Genomic DNA, 21,234 nt, shown 5'->3' with positions numbered 1-21,234 from the left:
CTTAAATGCAGGAAAAGTTGTGTTACCAAACAGACAGTCAATGCTGAATACAATAGTTCCAGAGGAGTGCTTTAATATTTTGAAGGAAAGAATGTAAAGGATCATCAATCATGTCACACCGCAGACTTAAAAGAGAGAAAATTGCAAAAGAATTCAACTCCAGGATGCTTCAGGAGCAGAACTTTGATGAGTAAACCTACATAAGCATCAAAACCTGTACATATCCAGAGACAGACTCTGTTGGTTGAAATTGTAGCTTTTGTCAGGTAAGAGTTAGGTTTGAGGCTTAACTTGTTTATCTGAGAGGTCTTATTTTCTTGCATTAAAGTTTAAATAATTGTTTCACTATTCGGTTTTATGTAATTTCTTAATAATTATGGAAATTTAAGATAGTTTGTAGTAATTTACTCCCAACAGGCTTGCATGCCTTAGGTGTATGCTTTCAATGCTAACTACTTCTTAAATATTATGAGGGGCTTTGCCTTTACCACTCTTATGGGCAATGAGTTAAGGGAACAGTGGATAATGTACATCCAGGACCCTCTGATCCTTGGTGCTTCCCAGGGTCCTACCATTCATCCTGTATGTCCTTGCCCTGTTTGCTCTGCCCAGGTGCCTCACTGCACATTTATCCAGATTAAATTCAATTTGCTGCTCATCAACTCATCTGATCTCATTAAATTTGTTGCCACAAGAGCATTTGGCTTTAGTGGAAACTCAGTGCAACAGTAGAAGCTGAAGTACATCATCTTAGGCACAGATACTAAGATGAACTGTATGATACGAATGGGGACCAGTGTGTGGCTGATTCTGAGCAGCATGTATCTGAATAGCTCCTTGAAAATTCACAGAATGGTTGCATCATTGCCAGAAATTCAATGAATATATGTGCATTTATGCAGGATAAAGAAAACCTGAATTCAGCAAAGATTTCAGATAAAACAAGTAGCCGGTAAGGTCATTTTATGGACTGGAAACGCTTCATATTGCAGCAAAGATCAATCTTGCTCAGAGTACAAAACAGCCTCCATGCCAACATTTTCAGATTCCAGTGATACAGCATAAAAAAATTGCAAAACCAGGAATAACCATTGACATTTTGAATTTTGCTTTGTCTAGAAACCAAAGCATGAAGTGGAAAGGTTCAAGGCGATTCTTATTTCCTCTGGTTTTTCAGAAGAGAAGATTTTAGTCTGCATAGCCTCAGAACAAACAGACATTCTCAAACATAAAACCTCACTGAAAATCAAGTTCCCCATGAGTTTTTGTTCCCTCTCTCACTCTCTCTGTCATCCCACTCATTCATGGATCACAAAATGAATTAATTATTTTACCTTGTCCCTGATATAGCCAGGCAAATTCTTTCCCTATCAGACATTGTGTAGATAGATTCATCAACCAGGCTTCTTTAATAAATACTAACAAGATTTGTTACAAAACAAAACTCACTGAATAAAATTGGAAAACTGGTCACACAGTTTGTAATATGAAAGTATCAATGTTTACCCATCTAAATACACAAAATATATGTGACCCAATGAGACAGATAGGAGTTATTTCTGTAGATATTCACTTTGGTAGAAAAATAACTTTTGGCCAATAATGATTAGTTCTTGAAGGACAAACTGAATAAGATATATAACATTCAGATGGCTGTCAATTTGGCGTTCTTGAACAAGAGGGCAGATTGCCGGCATGTGCAGGTCTATGTGGAGTCTTTGCAGATGCAGCTTGCTCAGGAAACATAGAATTGAGAAGACTTTTAGTTGCTCTTCACGAGGGCAGGTCTCAAATGGATTCACCACAAGGGTATTTCAAAAAGATGAGCCGGACAGCCATTCCTCAACAGGTTTTTTTCAGCGACTAGAAACCAAACAATCTACAAGCAAAATACCCTTCAAACAAAACAGCGATAAAATCCAAGCAACTGATTTCTACCTTACCTGAAGTCATGCCAATTCCTTGGAGTGACTTTGTTTAAAAACTAAAACATGTTTCAATGCATCTTTAATTGATCCCCTTATAAAATAAAAACAAGTATCTGTACAAGACTTGAAATAAATTGATTTTTCCATAATCCTTAAAAATTCAATTCCAAAAACATTATGCCTTTATAATAACATTATATGGCACAGCCATCCAGGTAGCCACACAAAGAATCAAGATTTTTGGTTTCCACATGTTCTGATCCTATAAAATTAAGAGATACTTGTATTGAAATAGGGGCTTCCCAAGAATGGACTGGGACCCCATGTGCAGCCATAAGCTCAGAGGAATCAATGACTGCCTTACACCTATGCATGCTAGTACTCACTCTTATAGATCTACTGCCCCTTGCCCTCAAAGTTCTTCCCACAAGCATCACCCCCTCTTTCACAGTTCTCACAAGGGAATTGTGACAATTTTCAAACTTCATAATGGAGTCTTAATGGAAAAATGTGTGGAAAGCACACCTAATGTTTAATTTTTGGATATGTGCCTTATTGAGCCATTTAAAAATCAAATTTGTGCTTAATGGAATGGGTGAGTGGTTGTTCAAGAAAGATCCCCAATGAAGTGTGGAAATACGTGTGCTCCCTATTGGATATTATGCATTGTTGTGTCATCAGATCATGGAGGGCCATTAACTCATGAAGTGTCATCAGATAATTGAAAAAAACTGCCGAATAGCCTGTTCAGCTTTTCCAGATGATGTTTTCTTGTGGGGGAATGATGCTGAAATTCATAATTAAATCTGATCCAGAGTGGGATCCTTACACTAATGCTATAACCAAAGTCACTCAGACTGTGTTTGGTGATATCTGTGTCCGACACCAAAGCCTGAATGTGAAAGCATTTTCATTGTGGTTAAAGCAAGGCTTGTAGGATCAATTCATTCTTTTCAAAAATAGGTTATGTCAATTTAATTTGAATTATAGGTGTTAGGCTTCTTTTTCTCACATTTCTCACTTGAAGACTACCTGGACCAACGTCGGGCTTTATGTTTTGTTCTTGGTGTATAAAACAACACCTGTTTTTTGAAGTGTTGAAGTTTCAACGGTCAACTTGTAGACTGTGATTTACAGCACCTCCATTGAGTGTAACAGAACTCCAATTTTCTTATTAAATGGGCCAAACAGATGAATTGTGGCTGCTTTTGTCCCACAGAGACAGAACATTGACAAAGTAGTGCTAAGTACACTGTAATTTGGGGCAAGATTGGAAATGGTACTTATTCTTTAAAAACACTAGCATCTCATTTCCACAGGTTGGTGGTAGTGTCTTTAAAGACTTGAAAATCATTCCATTATCTTCCCGTTAATTAATCATTGAGAAGGTTCAATTCCTGGATATTCCTCAGAATAATCCAATTAAAAACTTCTAGAGTTGACTAAATTGATTGTTGTAGGATATCTGATCCTATAAAAATACTTGCTACATGTGCTGTCTTCCCTAAAGTAGCAAGACTTGTTTGAGATAGATGCAAGATATCAGACATTTCTAATGAGATCTATGCATACCAATATAACAATAAAACTTTTTGTTGACTTTGTTGAATTGAAATTTAGTATGCATGAAGATTGTCACTTGTTTGAAATTCTGTTGTTTACTACCAATATCATACTGCTCACTTTCTTAAAAAAAATACTGTGCTCATTGCCATTGCAACTGCAGGGGATCCACTCACCATCGAGGCATTCACAGTGCCCCATTACTGCCAGAGATGTTGCAGCTGGTTCTTACATCAAAGATTATGATTGTCTATAACATTCAGTGACTCAACGTGATTTTAACAAGTGCAAAACAAGTAAAATGTGTTCTTTTTCAAACATTACTCTGTTGTGCACAGTCGTAAATGTTGTGTGACCTCACTCTGTCAACTTAATATCCACTCCAGGATTGTAGTTCTTCCAGAGTCACTTACACTGCAACACTAATTTGTGACTAGTTGGCCCAGGCGTACCATGGTGACTTGGGAAACTTCAGTGTTTCAGATGCAAGAAATCATGGATTCATAGTTCAAATGAGTGCAACTGTGTTACCATTTGACTAGCATGCTGTGATGGGCCAAAAGCCAGCTTCTATTTCACAAATTTTCTATGAAAAGCATCGCAAATCAAAAGAACATTTGTGGCGACAATGTGGAACCCAAAATTAGTTCTTACCCTTTCTTCTGCCAAAGCTTTCACCATCATTCGACCAGTTTTCCTATTCATAGTTCGTGAAATAACTGCTCGCCATTTCTTTCCAAGTTTGTTTCCAGATTTGGGCGTTTCTTCTGTGTTAGGCTCCCTGGTGTCAGCCATTCCCACCTGTAAGTAAATCAGTGTCAGGTCAACTGGATCTATTTTGATACAGTGATAAACATACTACTGTAGTTGCATGAAATTATTTTGTCTACGTTTCTAACAAGACATTAAACTATTTATTTTCAAACAGATAACCATCCTTGTAAAAAGTAGTCAAATTTATTTCATGTGAATGTTTTAATTTGTTTGTAATTAATATCAAATAAAACATTTTAAATCTATGAATATTTCCATTAGAGATAGCATTTGTATTTTGTAACGCACGTCAGCAACATTACAGAAACTCACTTGTTTTTTTTCTAGTTATGAAAAATTAGAAAAATGGTGTATTCAACTAATAAAATGATATGGATGATGAATGGGCTTAAATCCTTCCTTACATGAGTTGCTGTGTATAAAAAATGCAGGAAGAGTGACAAGATTAAAAAGTGAAGTGAAGGAAAAGGAAAGACTGCTGTATGTAGAATATTCAAGAGAACCTACCTTCTATTTTGTTAAACTAAGATCACAAGTTTAAATCTTCAACAGAGTTATTCACTGGACTTACATTTTCAGTAAAATTGAGGTCTTGTTCAGTAACCAATGGTGATGATGGGGGCTTTGAGCGTTCAAAGTGCTTGAAGCTGCTTGATCTTTGTAGAGAGAGCTGGTAAGAAAAATGATAAACTTTGGAGAACCAGTGGCATTTTCACCTTAATTCAATAAACATAAAAAATAAATATTGTACAGCCAAGGTATCATAAATATCAATACACGCAAATATTTAATGCAATTAAGGCCCAGGTTTTCTTAACCCTTGAGTCTAATGTTAACATTGCTCCAATATTATACTTCTGATGGCCAGTCTATTCTCATTCTCTCACCTTATCCTAATCTCAACTCCTAAACATGCCCACTTCCCTGTTTTCACTCCGCAAGGAAACGTGATTCTTTGCCATTGTGGGAGGAGTACCATCACTTGAAAATTTACCTTCATGTCACTTTAATCCCACTCCAACTGTTGATGAACATAGAAAACATATATTTCGAACAAATATTCTGAAACAATCAACTCAATAAAGTAAAAATTGGGTCTGAAATAGCCATGAGCTACCAGATTATAGGAAATTCTTGGTTTGTATTGTCATGGAGCATCAACCTTAAATGGACTAATGTCCCTGCTAAAATAAAAGTGCTATAAATAGATATTGAACTGTAGTATGCTAGTGTTCCATGGTAAAAATTAAGGGAGCTATGATCTTTGATATTTGGTAGAAATAAGTGACTAATCACTAAGCAATCTTTGAAGTAAGAATGATGTTCTTAACTGTCTGGTGTGACATCTGTTGTGTGTCACGTGTTGATTTAGGATGTGAGTGTAAAGTGTTCCTAATGATTGGTAAGCACATTATTGTTCTATTAGCACATGTTAGTGTCAGTCTTATTAATGATAACACTTGCGGTGTCAATGTTGGTTTTCTCCTTAAAGTGGTATTCTTGTGAAATTTTCTTATCGGTACAAGGCAAAATGCTTAGAAGAAAAAGCAATATTCAAACATTGAAATCTAATGTTGAGTCCAAATGTCATCATGGCCTTACTTCTCTTTAAATTTCTAGCATTTCTCCACACTAAAACTACTTGAAAACTCAAATCCTCTCATTCATCTCCTGTTCTGTGACATACCATTGGAAATTTTACCTTCAGCTGTCAAGTTTTAAGCTCTGGAATTCACTTCTTAAAAATCTTCCATCCATCCTTCCTTAATACCATTGTTGAAACTCACTTCTTTGACTAACTTGTTGGGATGGCTAAAATTTTACAGATATTTTGTGGAGGCCCTTCCTCCCAGGAATCAGCCCAGTCAGTCTTTTTAAAACTGCCTCTAGTGCCAGTCCATCTTTACTTGAGTATTGAGGCCAACACCGTACTCAGTACTCAAGTAGTGGCCTCACCAATATCCTGTACAGTTGTAACAAAACTGCACTATTTTTAAACTCCAATCCCATAAGCAACAAAAGCTAATATTCCATTTGCTTTCTTAGTTACTTGCTGTATCTGCACATTAACGTTTTGTGTTTCATGCACAAGAACACTCAGCTCCTTCTATGTGACAAATGTTTGGACTCTCTCTCAATTTAAACTGTCTTTTGATTCCAAGGCAATTGTTTTAAATTGAATGTATAATAAAAAAATCGAGTTGCTGTTATTATTATATTGCAAATAAAGGAGATGGGCATGCTTATTAAATGAAAATGCTGAAAAGCATTTGATTATTCAAACAAATGCTTCATGGTTTTTCCCTGTGCATCATCTTACATCATATATTCAAATTTTGTTTTTTTATTTATCAATTATTGCGACTAAATGTCACTTATTTCATTTTATTATTAATCTTCCCAGATGAGGTCTTTGATTCTTGCCAATGTACAGATTCATAGGTATCAGTAATCTGTGGTATTTTACTCAAGTGGACAGCCTTCATATACAAGCTTCAGCAGTTAACATCAGTGGCTTTTCAAACATAGGAATCATTACATTGCAGCCTGATGCTGTTGACAACCAATGTCCACACATGGTACTTCCCAGCTGATGTCATCATATAAAGATCATGATCTTGGCTGATACCCCTAGCCTGAGGTTAACTGGAAATCCCTAAATATTTCCTAGTTGAAAGAAACCAACTCAGTTCAGATTGCTATTTATGTTTGGGACTATCTGGGTTTGTGCAGTTAAGTCCATGTTAGCAAATTTATAACAATTAAGAAATAGATTAAGAATGGTGTGCTCAAACAGTATTTAACACTTCCTCTGTTGGTAATCAAAAAAAATTTTGCAACATTTGCATTTTTAAATACAACTTAATTTAAGTTCCATATATATATATTAAAAATAAATACTCTTTGAGCTGGCAGGTTGTAAAAATACATTTGAATTTTAAGTGAACAGTAAAATTAACCAATTGTACATGGTTTGACAGTAGGCATCTGTACTCGAAGAGGCATATTGTTAGATATCATGTCAAAATGGAATTGTTAAGGGAGTGGCAATAGGGCTGCATTACTCAGTCTATCTTCATTGTCCAGAATTTATGATTCTAATCATTGTCAATTGAAAAAAAAGATTTACACTACTTATGGAAGTCACGAGCAAGTACTAAAGTTTTTTAAAAAATATTAAAAAGACCCAGGAGGATTTAATTTGGAGAATGTTGGCAGTTGAAACTTGAATCCTTACCACAGCTTATAATGTTACAAAATCTATCTGGTAAATTTTCTGCCACCATCCTCTGTGCTGTTAAAGATTTACATGGCCAGTTTGGTTTAATGTGGTATCGGAAAGTCAGTCAGTAGTTTAATGAGAGGAGGATCCTGCTTTAAACAACATGCACTTTAACACACGTTTGGCTACAAATTAACTTGTAATTGATATTGTCACAAGACCAACCCAAAGAAGAGAGAATCAACATGGCACAGATTATCAGCAGAGTCAATTAAATTCTCAAGCTACAACATCAGAAATGTTACGTGAGAAACTGATACTGTGTCTAGGACACTAAATATCCCTGTCAGCACCATCAGCAGACAGAGACAGTGTGTAATTATTAATACTGAAGGCCTTATCTGTCACGTAATAGGTCACTTTCAGAAATTGCAGAACTGGGACCTAATTTCAGAAGTGCAGGATATTAGCTACTCACATAAAGAGGTTAATGAGATAGGACTATGTACAACAGAACAGCAACCTAAAGTGTTCCTAAGGGAAATAAGGTGATTTCAGAACATAGATATTAGCAATCTGATACTTAGGTCAAAGGTCATCTCACAACTTTCAGGTTTGACGCTATATTATCAGACAGTGAACCATAGCCAAGAAAGGACTGAATATAGTCAACAATGTAATTAAATAGTCCAGGAAGTGTAATATTTAAATTAAAGCTATGACAATCAACTCTCCAAATAGTAGAAAACACATGCACATATAGGTGTGTGTGCATGTATATTTTATTTATATATATTCATACGTATACCCACACATATATATGCACATGCATATACGTATACATATGTATATATGCAAACTTCACAATCAGATTTTACATTCTCTTATAGGCAGTCATGTTCAAACTGGCAGAATGTGACAAAAATTATGCCAAGACAGATGCAATCCTCAAATAGCAGAACTGAGGAAACAAACATTTTTCACTAATAATAGTCACTGAGAGTGAATGAGCAAGTTCAAACAAATCAACATGCCAAAATAAACAGTTTATCCCTTTCAGCACAAAATCTACAAGGCAGATTGAGGATAAAAATCTGATGACACAAGTTAAAGATGAGTGCATAGAATCCCATGGAGGCCATCACTGAGAAGAGATGATCAATGCTCAAAGATCGTAGACACAGTTTCAGAAGGGAAGATGTCCTCTGTGAATGAAATCCAGGAGATTAAATGCCCTCCAGTATAAAGGGATCTAGAGACTTCAAGACTATCAGAAAGGGAATCAAAGACAATGGCGTTCCACTCAGCAAACAACCAGTTTTCCAAAACAAGAAATGAAATTGCTGGAAAAACTTACTAAGTCTGGCAGCATCTGTGGAGAGAAAGCAGAGTTAATGTTTTGGGTCAGGTGCTGCCAGAACCTGCTGATTTTCCAGGAATTTAGGTTTTCACTTATGATTTCCAGCATCTGCAGTCCTGTTTTTTTAAACTAGTCTTTTGAAAAGTCAAAGGCTTGGTGGGAGATCGGGTGGTGATAAATGTAATTTTATATATATGCAGATATATTTTAGTATGATAAACAAAGGCTGGGGGACATGGGGGAGAATGTTGTACATGAAACTGAAAATACAGGAGTACGGTGAAAAGTGTATAATATAACCACACAAGGAGCTTTGTTAGGTACAAGTTCCTACGTATAGAATTATAAGAAGGTAGAAAGAAAGAACAAAGTTAAACATCACAGTAATTCTGAGTATTAAGTAGAAAAATAAAGGAGTAAAAATAAAAGTCGAACACTACAGTTTTTCAAAAGTGCTTAGTCATGCAGGGAATACGCTTCCTACTGGGGCTCGATCTCCTCCTCTTTGTCATGCTTTCCCTGCACAGTCTATTCCAGGAGTTACCACACCGGGTCTACCACGCTGCCACCAAAGCAAACATCACTCCTGTCAATCCACCTGGAGTATAAATTCAGACCCACCTCACTGCAGCAACTAGACTGACGCCAAATGCAGAGGCCCCCCTGGCGTTGAAAGCCAATGCCATTGCCACCACCTCGAGTCCTTTGCTGGGCCCACCAGCGTCAAAGATGCACCACTTTGGTGCCACCACTCGCCGCTGGACCCACAATCACCACCATTGAGAGCTTCCTAAAGGCCTGCTCCAGCAATACTGGGCTCGTTCTCTCCAAGGAACAACTCCTACTGCCCCTACCACACGTGCTCAGAAGGCCAGGCTAGCCGTCGCCCTGCCGAGGTTGCCAAAAGGCCTCATTGTCAGCCGCAGAGGAAACAGCTTGAAATGGCAAAGGAGCACTCTTAAAGAGCTTGGACAGAAATTGGGCTTCTCAAGAGCTCGATGCTATAGCTGAGACTTACAGCTCATCTTAATCGCAAGTTAAATAATGAAAAGAGTATGTACAGTAAACTGTTGCACTTTAAGATATATTGCTCCCAGTAGATTGATAAAACAGAAGACAAAGTCATCTTGAACTCTCTGTTAAAATGCATGTGATCCACAGTTTATGCCATGGAGGTGTTTCTAATATGGCCAAGGTAGCAGATAGATTTACATTGACAAGACAAACAATAACATCAAATGAGTGTAATGATAATCATATGTTAATCAATTTTGAAATGCAAAATATTTCAGATAAAATGGGAAGTGGAATCATAATTTCAAAGTGAGAAATCATGTGTATTGAGTAAAACAAAGCAGAATTTCATTTGTTACATCCCTATTCTTCAGTTGAAAGCAAGTTTGTCAGCAATTACAAAAAATGAAAGTAGACTGAAAAAAACATTATTGCAGAAAATGCAGTTTCAGTGAGACTTTCACTTTAAATCTTTGTAACAAAATTAGTGAAATCCATATGAGAGCACAATAAAAAGGTCAACAATTGTTGCAGTAGTACATTTGCATCATAGAGGCCAGATGAAATTGACATTAATCCCAAATCTAAGGCTAAGTAGAGAGGTTAATCGGTAAGGAAGTAAAGGATTATGGGAATGATCAGATCAGCCGTGATGTCATCGAATGGCAGGGCAGACTCAATAGGCCAACTGACACGCTTCAGCTTCTATGGTTTATAGTCCTATGTGAATCCCACTTAGCACAACAGTACCATACAGCACAATGCATGGTAGCCTCTGTCTGAATAGTGGACTACGCTGCTACAAGGATGGTGAAGTGGTCACTTTGACAGTTCTGCTATGGACATAGTCAACTTTGTCAGGTCGAATACTAGTGATAGTGAGGTCATGCAGGCTTTTTCTTCTTGTTGGTTCTCTCACCACTGCTGCAAACCCAGCCTAATGGATATGATCTCAGGCCTTGACTGGTTCAGTCAGTAATGATGCTGTACCAAGGCAATCTTGGGGATAGACATGGAGGCTGTGGATTGGGGAGCTTTTAAAAGCAGGACACTTCTTTGTCAAAGTTTAACTTGATGCCATGAGACTTCGTGATTTGCACAGTCACTGTTGAGGATTCCTACGGCATCTTTCTCATGACTGCATCCCACAGTGCTGACACCTACAGTGGATCCATTCTACTGATAGGCAGCATATATCTAAGGATGGTGATCAATGAGTCTGGGACACAGGCTGAAAGGTATGAATCATTGATCATTAATGAGCCATTTTGATGTTTGACCGGTCTGTAGGACAATTTTGGGATCAGTCCTCAGATGCTGAGGAAGGCATTGATCTGAATTATTATTGTCACGTGCTGAGATACAAAAAAAAGTATTGTTTTACATGCTAACTTGACAAGTCAAACCTTACATAAATACATCAGATAATACAACAGAATGCAGAATACAGTGATACAGCTACAGAGAAGGTGCAGAGAAAGATCAAGTCTAGTAAATAAGAGCTCTGTTCATAAGCCTGACAACAGCAGAAAGAAGCTGTCTTCAATCTGTTGCAGGGTTATCTGGGTAGGTTTTGCCATTGTCACTTCTTGAGTGCTGTTGAAGCTGCACCCATCCAGGCAAGTGGGGACTTTTCCATCACACTGCTAATTTGTACCTTGTAGATGTTGGCAGGTTTCAGGGAGTCAGAAGGTAAGACACTTGTTGCAGTATTCCTAGTTTCTAATCTGGTCTTGTAGCCAATGTATTTATATGGCTAGTCCAGATCAGTTTCTGGTCAATGGTGACTCCCAAGATGTTAATAGCAGGTGATTCAGTAATGGTAATGCCATTGAATGTCAAGGGGTGGTAGTTAGATTCTCTCATATTGGAGATGGTCATTGCCTGGCACTTGTGTGGTGCAAATGTTGCTTGCCACTTGGATATTGCCTCGGTCTTGCTGCATTTGGACAAGAACGTCTTCAGCATGAAGAGTTATGATTGCACAATGCTCAGTATCAATCATCAACAAACATCCTCACTTCTGACCTTAAGAAGATCATTGATGAAGCAGCTTAAGATGGTTAGGCCCAGGGCACTAACTGAAGGAAATCCTGTAGAGATATCCTGGAGCCGAGATGACTGATCCTTAACAAACCAATTATCTTCCTCTGTGAAATATATGACTCCAAATAGCAGAGAAGGTTTGCCACACTTCCCAATCTTTACAGTTTGGTTGGACCTCCTGGATGCTATACTTGGTCACTTGCACTGTCATGTCAATGGCAATCAATCTAACCTCATCTCCGGAATTTGGCTGTTTGTCCATGTTTGAACCATGGCTGCAATGAGTTTAGGAGCTGATTGGCTGAGGTGAAACCCAAACTGTGTGTTGCTGTACAGGCTGTTACTAACCAGGTACAGCTTTAGAGCACTCCTGACGACACTTTCAATCTCTTTACTGATGATTGAAAACAGACTTATACGGCAGTAATTGAGTGGGTTGTGTTTGCCCTGTTTCTTGTATAGAGAATAATGCTGGGCAATTTTCCACATTGACGGGAAGATGCCAGTGTTGTAACTGCACTGGAACATCATTGCTATGGGTATGGCAAGTTCTAGAGTTCAAGTCTTCAGTAATATTGCCAAATGTTGTCAGGATCTATAAGCTTTACAGCATCCACTGCCTCCAACCACTTTGTGATATCAAGTGGAATGAACAGTTGGCATCTGCGATGCTGGAGGCCACTGGAGGATGAATCTTGGGCTTGGCACTTCTGGCTGAAGATTGTTGCAAGTGCTGGAGCCTTAGCAATTTCAGTGATGTGCTGGGCTTCCCCATCACTGAGGATGAGAAAATTTACAAAGCGTCCTCTTCTAGTGAGCTGTTTAATTATTCACAATGATTCGCTGCTGAAATGGCAGGACTGCAGAGTTTAGATTTGATCCGAATTGTGACTGTGGAATCATTTAACTCCGTATATCTTACTCTGTTAAGGCAAGCAAATAGCTTAGTTGAGTACTCAACCATGCTGCTGAGTGTCTGGAGTCACATGTGGGCCTGGGTGGAAATGGAAGGATCATCTCCTACGCTAATGAAGATCAGTAAAGGCGAGATTTTCTTGAACATTTCCAGGATTGTCTCTCTTCTGTTTCCTTTTCAGTTTTAAAAAGTCATTGTATAATTCATTCCATTCATACTTCGCCTTATTGTTCTTGTCTGTAATGTCTTTCTGTGTTCTGGCACAAGAAGTAGGCACTGTACTTAAAGTGTGAAGTGTTTAGAGGACCATACAGACTTAACACTACATTCTCCAACTCTTACTCTATTGGTTGACAGGGCTGTTAAGAAGGCGTACAGTGTTTTAGCTTTTACTAATAGAGGGATCGAGTTCCGGAACCAAGAGGTTATGGTGAAGCTGTACAAAACTCTGGTGCGGCTGCACTTGGAGTATTGTGTACAGTTCTGGTCACCGCATTATAAGAAGGATGTGGAAGCTTTGGAAAGGGTGCAGAGGAGATTTACTAGGATGTTGCCTGGTATGGAGGGAAGGTCTTACGAGGAAAGGCTGAGGGACTTGAGGCTGTTTTCATTAGAGAGAAGAAGGTTGAGAGGTGACTTAATTGAAACATATAAAATAATCAGAGGGTTAGATAGGGTGGATCGGGAGAGCCTTTTTCCTAGGATAGTGACGGCGAGCACGAGGGGGCATAGCTTTAAATTGAGGGGTGAAAGATATAGGACAGATGTCAGAGGTAGTTTCTTTACTCAGAGAGTAGTAAGGGAATGGAACGCTTTGCCTGCAACGGTAGTAGATTCGCCAACTTTAGGTACATTTAAGTCGTCATTGGATAAGCATATGGACGTACATGGAATAGTGTAGGTTAGATAGTTTTGAGATCGATATGACAGGTCGGCACAACATCGAGGGCTGAAGGGCCTGTACTGTGCTGTAATGTTCTGTGTTAAAACAGGTTCAGTAGCAGAACAAAAGTGGAAAATCCCAATTTTTTTTTCTTTAATTTTGTTGAGGCAAATGCTTGGTTAGGAGCTCTTACATTGGTGAATATAGGAACTGCTAATATTCAGGATTTATTAATTTTCTTTGTAACAAATTCAATGGACAGCTATTACAGTTTCTCGGTTTTGCAAGTGCATGTTTGCAAAAGAATTTGATGAAAGTAGTTCATCATACCAAAAATAGCCCATTTCATGATGGAAACATCGGAATTCTATTGCAGGGAAAGGAGATCTCCGTGTTAGTAATGAGAAACATAGGACCTCTACATGAACACTATGTGGCAGCACTGTACAGAGCAATCTTGTAGCATTTTGAAAGAAGCATAACCACCTTGCCAGGCCTGCTGCAGTAAAACCCAACACAATGATCCACAAATCATTTGAGACTGCATTTTCAACATATAATCTCATAGGCTAACAGTCACACTGGTTTTGAACAAACTTTTAATGCTCACAATGAATGCCCATCATAAAACATTGCATTCTCAAGCTTCTCTGGCAATCTAACATTTTGACATGCATTCAGCCCACGTTACCTTCCTATTTAATGTAACCGCACAATCATACATTTCCATTTTGTGAACTGCTTGCTGAAATCAGAGTATGACTGTTTGACATTATGACAGTTGGTGCTTTTCACTTTTGTATTCCACTTATAGAACACATCAGAGAAAGAACATATACAGAACAAGGCGGCAGTCCTTCTCTAGCCAAAATGTAGATCTCCTTCAAATTCATAAGGATGTTAAAAATAGGAGCAGGAATAGGCCTCAAAATATGTTCCATTATTCAACATAGTTAACTCTGTTTTCCCAATTAACTCCCTAAATCCACTTATTCCCTTGATGTCGAGGTCCTGGTGTTGGACTGGGGTGGACGAAGGCAGAAGCCAGATGACACCAGGTCATAGTCCAACAGGTTTATTCAAAATCATTAGATTTTAGAGCACTGCACCTTCATCAGGGGAAATTTGACGAAGGAACAGCTCATTGAAACATGTGATTTCAAATAAACCTGTTGGGCTATAAGCTGGTGCCATGTGAATTCTCACTTAAACCCCGAGAGACTAAAACTTGGTCTTAGCCCTAAATATATTCAACGATAAAGCACCTACAATCCTCTAGGGTAGAGAATGTCAAAGATTCACAAATCTTTGAATGAAGAAATTTCTCCCCATCTCAGTCCCAAATTCTTGCCCCCCCCATCCTGAAAATGTGCTCCTGTGTGCTAAATTCACCATCCACGGGAAGCAAGCTTTAAATGTCTAGGCTGTCAAATCCCTATGTAGCATTTTACATTTCACAAAGATCACTTCTGATTCCTCTCAGATCTGGAGAATAAAGATCCAATTCATTTAGCCTTTTGTATAAATTAATCATCTCATTCCAGATGCCAATCTAGTGAAATTTTACTGGATTACAAATATATCCAACTTTAGATGTGGAGCCCAAAACACTGCATTGTACTCTAGATGTGGTCTCCCCAAAGCCCCATGGTACTATAACTTTCTTATTCTTGCACTTCAATCCCCTTACAATCAAATCCAATGTGCCATTTGTCTCTAAATTACTTGTTCTGTCTGCAAGTTTGTGTTTCTTGTATAAGCACATTTAAGTCCCACTGAATATAAACACCATGATTTCTGAAGAAGAGTCACTGGGCCCAAAATGCAAACTCTGATTTCTGTCCACAGATGCTGCCAGACCTGTTGAACTTTTTCCAGCAATTTCCATTTTTTGTTTGTGTACCAACATTTCCAAGTTTCATGCATTTTAAAAATTATTTTGCTTTTTTCTCTTACGACCAAAGAAACTCTCATATCTCACACTGATCCAAAATGTATTTGCTCACTTTGTTGTCCCTTCACTTAACCTGTCTGGATCACATTGCAGCTTTTTTTGAGCAAGTACATAGAAAAGGTAATGTAGATGGAGATGTACTAGAACTACTTCCAGCTGAAAGTTAATGCAAGCCTTCACCTGTTGTTGCTTATATGTAACCTTACATTCGTTCAAGAGCAACAAATGGCATGTTGAAGCTCTTTACCTATTATTATTTCAACACAAACAATATCTATTTTTCTTTTGCTAGGGCATAATAATAGCTCTTCCCTTTCTTTAGAACTGGAAGAGGAAGCTAAACTATGTGTAATCCGGACACATAGGCATTTCACAATATTAGCTTTTATTGACTTTGTGATCTTGGTCCATTAATACCATTCTGCCACAAATCAGACTGTGAGCCTTACTGCTGGGTCCACTGGATGCAAATGTCAACAGGAATGTGAAACGAAAACAAAATGCTGGAGAAACTTAACAGGTTTGGTAGCATCTGTGGAGAAGGAAAGAGTTAATGGAAAAAGAATCATCTTGGACTCAAAACATTAACTCTGTTTCTGTAACAGAACTATTCAGTTACTCTAGCACTTTCTGTTCTTATTTCAGATTTCCAGCATTCCTAGAGTTGTGCTTTTATAGGAAAGTGGAACATGGATTCGCAGAAATTGTCTCATCATTGTCCTAGGATTGGCAGGAACAGCCTAGCTGTAGACTTGAGACAAGAACTGGAAAACTAGAAACAGAGAGGATGGGAGTAAGAGGGACTAGAAACATACCTCCAATTCTCCCTCCAATTCAACTCTATTATTGTTAGTTTCATTTATAAACACTGCCACAATTTTCAGGATTCATCTATCCCCTTTAAAAATTTTGCACTTGGAAGTCTTTTGATGGTATAGTGGCATGCAAAACAGTACAAAGTAAATTCCCTCAGTTGCAATAGTAAGCTTTCGCTTCATGGCAGGAATCCTGCAAAGAGCCCAGCCCACCTTAATATCTGAAAATAGGCTGGTGTAAGGAATTAAAAGAATACATGAAATATTTGGAACTTCTTGCATACTTTGTGATGTCTGCAACTGGACTAGAAAGGACTCATGGACAAATTTGCCTTCTACTTTTGAGAAGGGTCCCATTGGTGGTACATCACGGAATACTAACTCAAAAATATCATATTCACATATGTTTACATCACTTGATCATGCCAGTTAGATGAAGTATGATAGCAAAGTATGTGGAAATACATTATCATTGCATTGCTGGTGATGTCCATTGGAAGACAAACAGCAGGCAATTACATATCATCAAGTTTAGTTTGATTAAAATGTCGGTTGCGCTGATGATACATTAAGTTCAGAAACTGGTCGTGCTAAAGATGTATAGGAAATACAGCACTGGATATATCAGATTTAATTGTGTGTTTAGATGAAGGGATAGTTGTGGGATTTTATTACGAATGCAAAGTTTTATGATTATAATGTTTTGGGACTGTATTTTTAATTTATGGTAAGGAATGGGAGTAATGTGATCTGCTCACAACAAGCCTGGGTGGCTTGTTTGTTGAAGATTAAAGGTGAAACCAAATTTGTTTTACTGGGGAAAAAGGTGTCAAATATTCATGCTGTGAAGAGGAAAGCTATGTGACAATGGATACTTTCAAGGTACAGGCGAGGTATTAGATATGGCAGGTTTTGAAAATGGTTATATCTTAAACAGTCTATTTTGAATGGAAGAGAGTTGGAATCTAAAGAATGGCTAATTAACATTTCTAGCTGAATGCAAAACTTTCATGAGCACATGCACAAGGGAGGAGCTATAAAGGTAATGCATCTCTACCATTCACTGTCCGACAAAGTAAAGGCATTAGTGATAATGGGAACTGCAGATGGTGGAGAATCCAAGATAACAAAGTGTAAAGCTGGATGAACACAGCAGGCCAAGCAGCATCTCACGAGCGCAAAAGCTGACGTTTTGGGCCTAGACCCTTCATCAGAGAGGTTTTGCCTACTTGTAGAAGACTGGATTTACATGCATTTGAGCCACTGGCCGACGGTGTCCAATAACTGAACAACAATTTGTTTCTTCATATGATACAGTACAGAACCAAATTGCTTCAGTGGCTGTATATGTATAGAGAGATATTTTATGAGTAAAGTATTTTCCAAAATAAAAGAAAAGTCTTTATCATTCACTGAGCCAGTAAAAATCAAGGAGGAATTTGGAATCAGTTTGGATTCATTTCTACAAAATAGAGTCCTCTTAAGGGATAGAGTACAGTAAAGCATGGGAGAGATTTTCAATCATTTTAAATCAAAGGAGGATTTATTCTGTAATTTAACATATATGTTACTTATTGAAGTAGTGCTTAGTATAGTTCCTCAGAACATTTGATCAAAGACCTGTTATACTCTGAGATAATCTTCTTCATTATCCACTACACGAACATGTTTGGTGGCATCTGCAAACAACTAACCTTGCCTCCTACAAACACATCCAAAGCATTGATATAAATGGCAAGAAGCAGCGGACACAGCACCAACCCCGTGGCACACCGCTGGTTACAGGACTTAAGTCTGAAAAGCAACCCTCTACCATCACCCTGTCTCCTACCTTCAAACCAATTTTGTATCCAGTTGGCTAGCTCCTCTGGATCCCATGTTATCTGATCTTATTAACCAGTCTAGCATGTGGAACTTTGTGGGACATTTTGCTGAAGGCCGTGCAGACAAGTCTACCACTCTGCCTTCATCAATCTTCTTTGTCACCTCTTCAAAAAACTCAATCAAATTAGTGAGATATGATTTCTCACACAGAAAGCCAAGTTGACTATCACTAATTCATCCTTACTTTTCCAAATGTATATAAATCCTGCTCCTCAGGATCCCTTCCAACAAGTTGCCCACCACTGACATAAGGCTCACTGGTCTGTAGTTCCCTGGTTTTTCCTTCTTAAATAACGGCACCACATTAGTCAAGTGATAATGGGAATTGCAGATGCTGGAGAATCCAAGATAATGAAATGTGAGGATGGATGAACACAGCAGGCCCAGCAGCATCTCAGGAGCACAAAAGCTGACGTTTCGGGCCTAGACCCTTCATCAGAGACTCTGATGAAGGGTCTAGGCCCGAAATGTCGGCTTTTGTGCTCCTGAGATGCTGCTGGGCCTGCTGTGTTCATCCAGCCTCACATTTCATTATCACCACATTAGCTAAGCTGTATTATTCCAGCACCTCACCTGTGGCAGTCAGTGATACAAGTATCTCAGCAAGGGGCCCAGCAATCTCTCCCCTATTTTCTTAATAAGGTTTTGGAAACACCAGATCAGTCCCAGGTATTTACCTACCTTTTTTTTACCGGTCAGCAACTGGTTTGCTGTTCAGCCTTGTGTACTTAAGATATGTCATCCATGGTTGCCAAGATGCTAAGGCTTGGGTCTCCCATTTCTGGACCCTTTGTAATCTAAGGTTGCTTAATAGATTACCATGATGCATTATGTGTTAGCTGTGTTATGTTGTAAAATGATCCAATACTTACTGAGGCATCTGAAGCACTGACCCAAAATGCTGCGGGTTTTCCCGAAGATTACACAGATGGGAGCATGAGCTTCATTCTACACATTTACAGCTAGTGTCAACAAATAAAACCTGGGAATGGGACAATGTCATCAGCCTCTTAAGCTTGTTGCTAAGGAGAAATTTGCCAGAGAGCCATTTTGAAAATCTTTATTGCAAATCAATGTCTCCAGAACAACTGTTCAGTGGGAATTATAGAGAAAAGGATTGAACTGGTAGTTTCGGTAGTTTTCTTTGTGTAAATGAGAGCGGCGGTGGGGGGGAGTTTGAAGCCCATGCTTTTACTGTTGTCCCACTCTGCCTGTCGCCCATAATTAACCATACCGGGAGAGAAATTGGTGATAATGGGAACTGCAGATGCTGTAGAATCCAAGATAACAAAGTGTGGAGCTGGATGAACACAGCAGGCCAAGCAGCATCTCAGGAGCACAAAAGCTGATGTTTTGGGCCAGCCGACGCTGACGGAACCCTGCCCACAGCCGACACCAACGGAACCCCGCCCACAGCAGACGCCGACGGAACCCCGCCCACAGCCGAGGACCACATCGCTCTGCCCACAGCCTCCACAGCCAGCAACCTCAGAGAAGACAGACACACTGAGCACTGCCGCATCTTCACCATCCCCCAGTCCTCCCACTGACTGACGACGAACGGTCAGTCCTATGCAAGGGGCTCACCTTTGTCCCCCTCCACCCACACATCAACGAATACCAGTCACGTTTGGGCATAGAGCAGTTTTTCCGCTGCCTTCGCCTCCACGCTTACTTCTTTAACCGGGAGCCCAACCCTCCCTCCACTGACCCCCTTCACCCGCCTCCAACACAATTCCTCTTCCTGGACACCACCCCCAGGCCTCCCACCCTCCCTTGACCTCTTCATCTCCAACTGCTGTCAAGACATCAACCGCCTCAACCTCTCCACCCCTCTCACCCACTCCAACCTCTCCCCCACAGAATGGGCAGCCCTCCGCTCCAACACCAACTTCACCATCAAATCTGCAGACAAGGGAGGCGCAGTGGTAGTGTGGCGCACTGACCTCTACATCGCCGAGGCCAAACGCCAACTCTCCGACACCTCCTCCTACCGCCCCCTCCATCATGACCCCACCCCCGAGCACCAAACCTCTCTGATGAAGGGTCTAGGCTCGAAACGTCAGCTTTTGTGCTCCTGAGATGCTGCTTGGCCTGTTGTGTTCATCCAGATCCACACTTTGCTTTCTTAGGTAGAGAAACAGGGTTGGGTGAGGGGGGTTAGAGAAAGAGAGAGAGGCAGATGGAGAGAGAGAGATGGAGAGAAAATCTCCTACTCATTCTATCTGCCATGGGCAAGTTGGAAACGTTAGCAGATTGATTGTCAAAGTATGCGGCAGGGTCATGGATGCTCAATCAGTTGTCAAAAATTTCTGGAATATGTCCTCAGCCCACAGCTTTACATTCAAAGCCAGGGGCACTATCTACCAAGACACAAGACCTCCCACTGATCTCCTCCATACTAACCAAATTCCGCGAAAACTTTAATGATTTGAAACATTAACAGAATGAGATGCTGTTTTCCACAATTTGTGCTTCTGGGGTCTGTCCCATTCCAAGGGGTAATGATTAGCAGAAAGATTAGAGGCTCATTGATCCTTGAGTGCCTGCCCCTGGTGTGTAATGTCAAGAGCTTTCCTGGTGGTATGAAGGTAGATATTGATATTGTGGCTGGTGTGGTCACCTTTGTTGATTTGCATAGCTGCTGAGGACACTGAAGAATCCCATATTTTGTGGAAGATTGCTGGGAAAATCAAGAATCACAGAAATGTGATGGCGGGGAAGGGGGACATTCAACCCATTGTCTCTGCACCAGCTATTTGTGGATTTTGACTTTACGCCATTTCCCCATAACCCTGAATGTGGGTTTTATAAATTATCATCGAATGCTTTCAGAATGCCTCCTTGGATTGTCATCACATGATTATCTTTGGG

At 39.4% G+C, this 21,234-nt stretch overlaps 1 protein-coding gene across 2 annotated transcripts in view; it reads right to left on the bottom strand.

Annotated features, from left to right (window-relative positions):
• The window catches only part of sash3 (SAM and SH3 domain containing 3), a 68,047-nt gene that overhangs the window by 21,171 nt on the left and 25,642 nt on the right, over positions 1 to 21,234 (bottom strand). For both annotated transcript variants that reach the window (XM_048544059.1, XM_048544058.2), the window contains exons 2-3: positions 4,837 to 4,935; positions 4,146 to 4,292 (exon numbers count right to left, since the gene is read on the bottom strand). In XM_048544059.1, coding sequence (XP_048400016.1) covers positions 4,146 to 4,292; positions 4,837 to 4,935 — 246 coding nt within the window. The remainder of the gene's footprint in view (positions 1 to 4,145; positions 4,293 to 4,836; positions 4,936 to 21,234) is intronic.

Source organism: Stegostoma tigrinum, chromosome 15 (genome assembly GCF_030684315.1).
Source record: "Stegostoma tigrinum isolate sSteTig4 chromosome 15, sSteTig4.hap1, whole genome shotgun sequence".
Classification (NCBI taxonomy): domain Eukaryota; kingdom Metazoa; phylum Chordata; class Chondrichthyes; order Orectolobiformes; family Stegostomatidae; genus Stegostoma; species Stegostoma tigrinum.
This window is presented reverse-complemented; position numbering and strand designations above follow the sequence as displayed.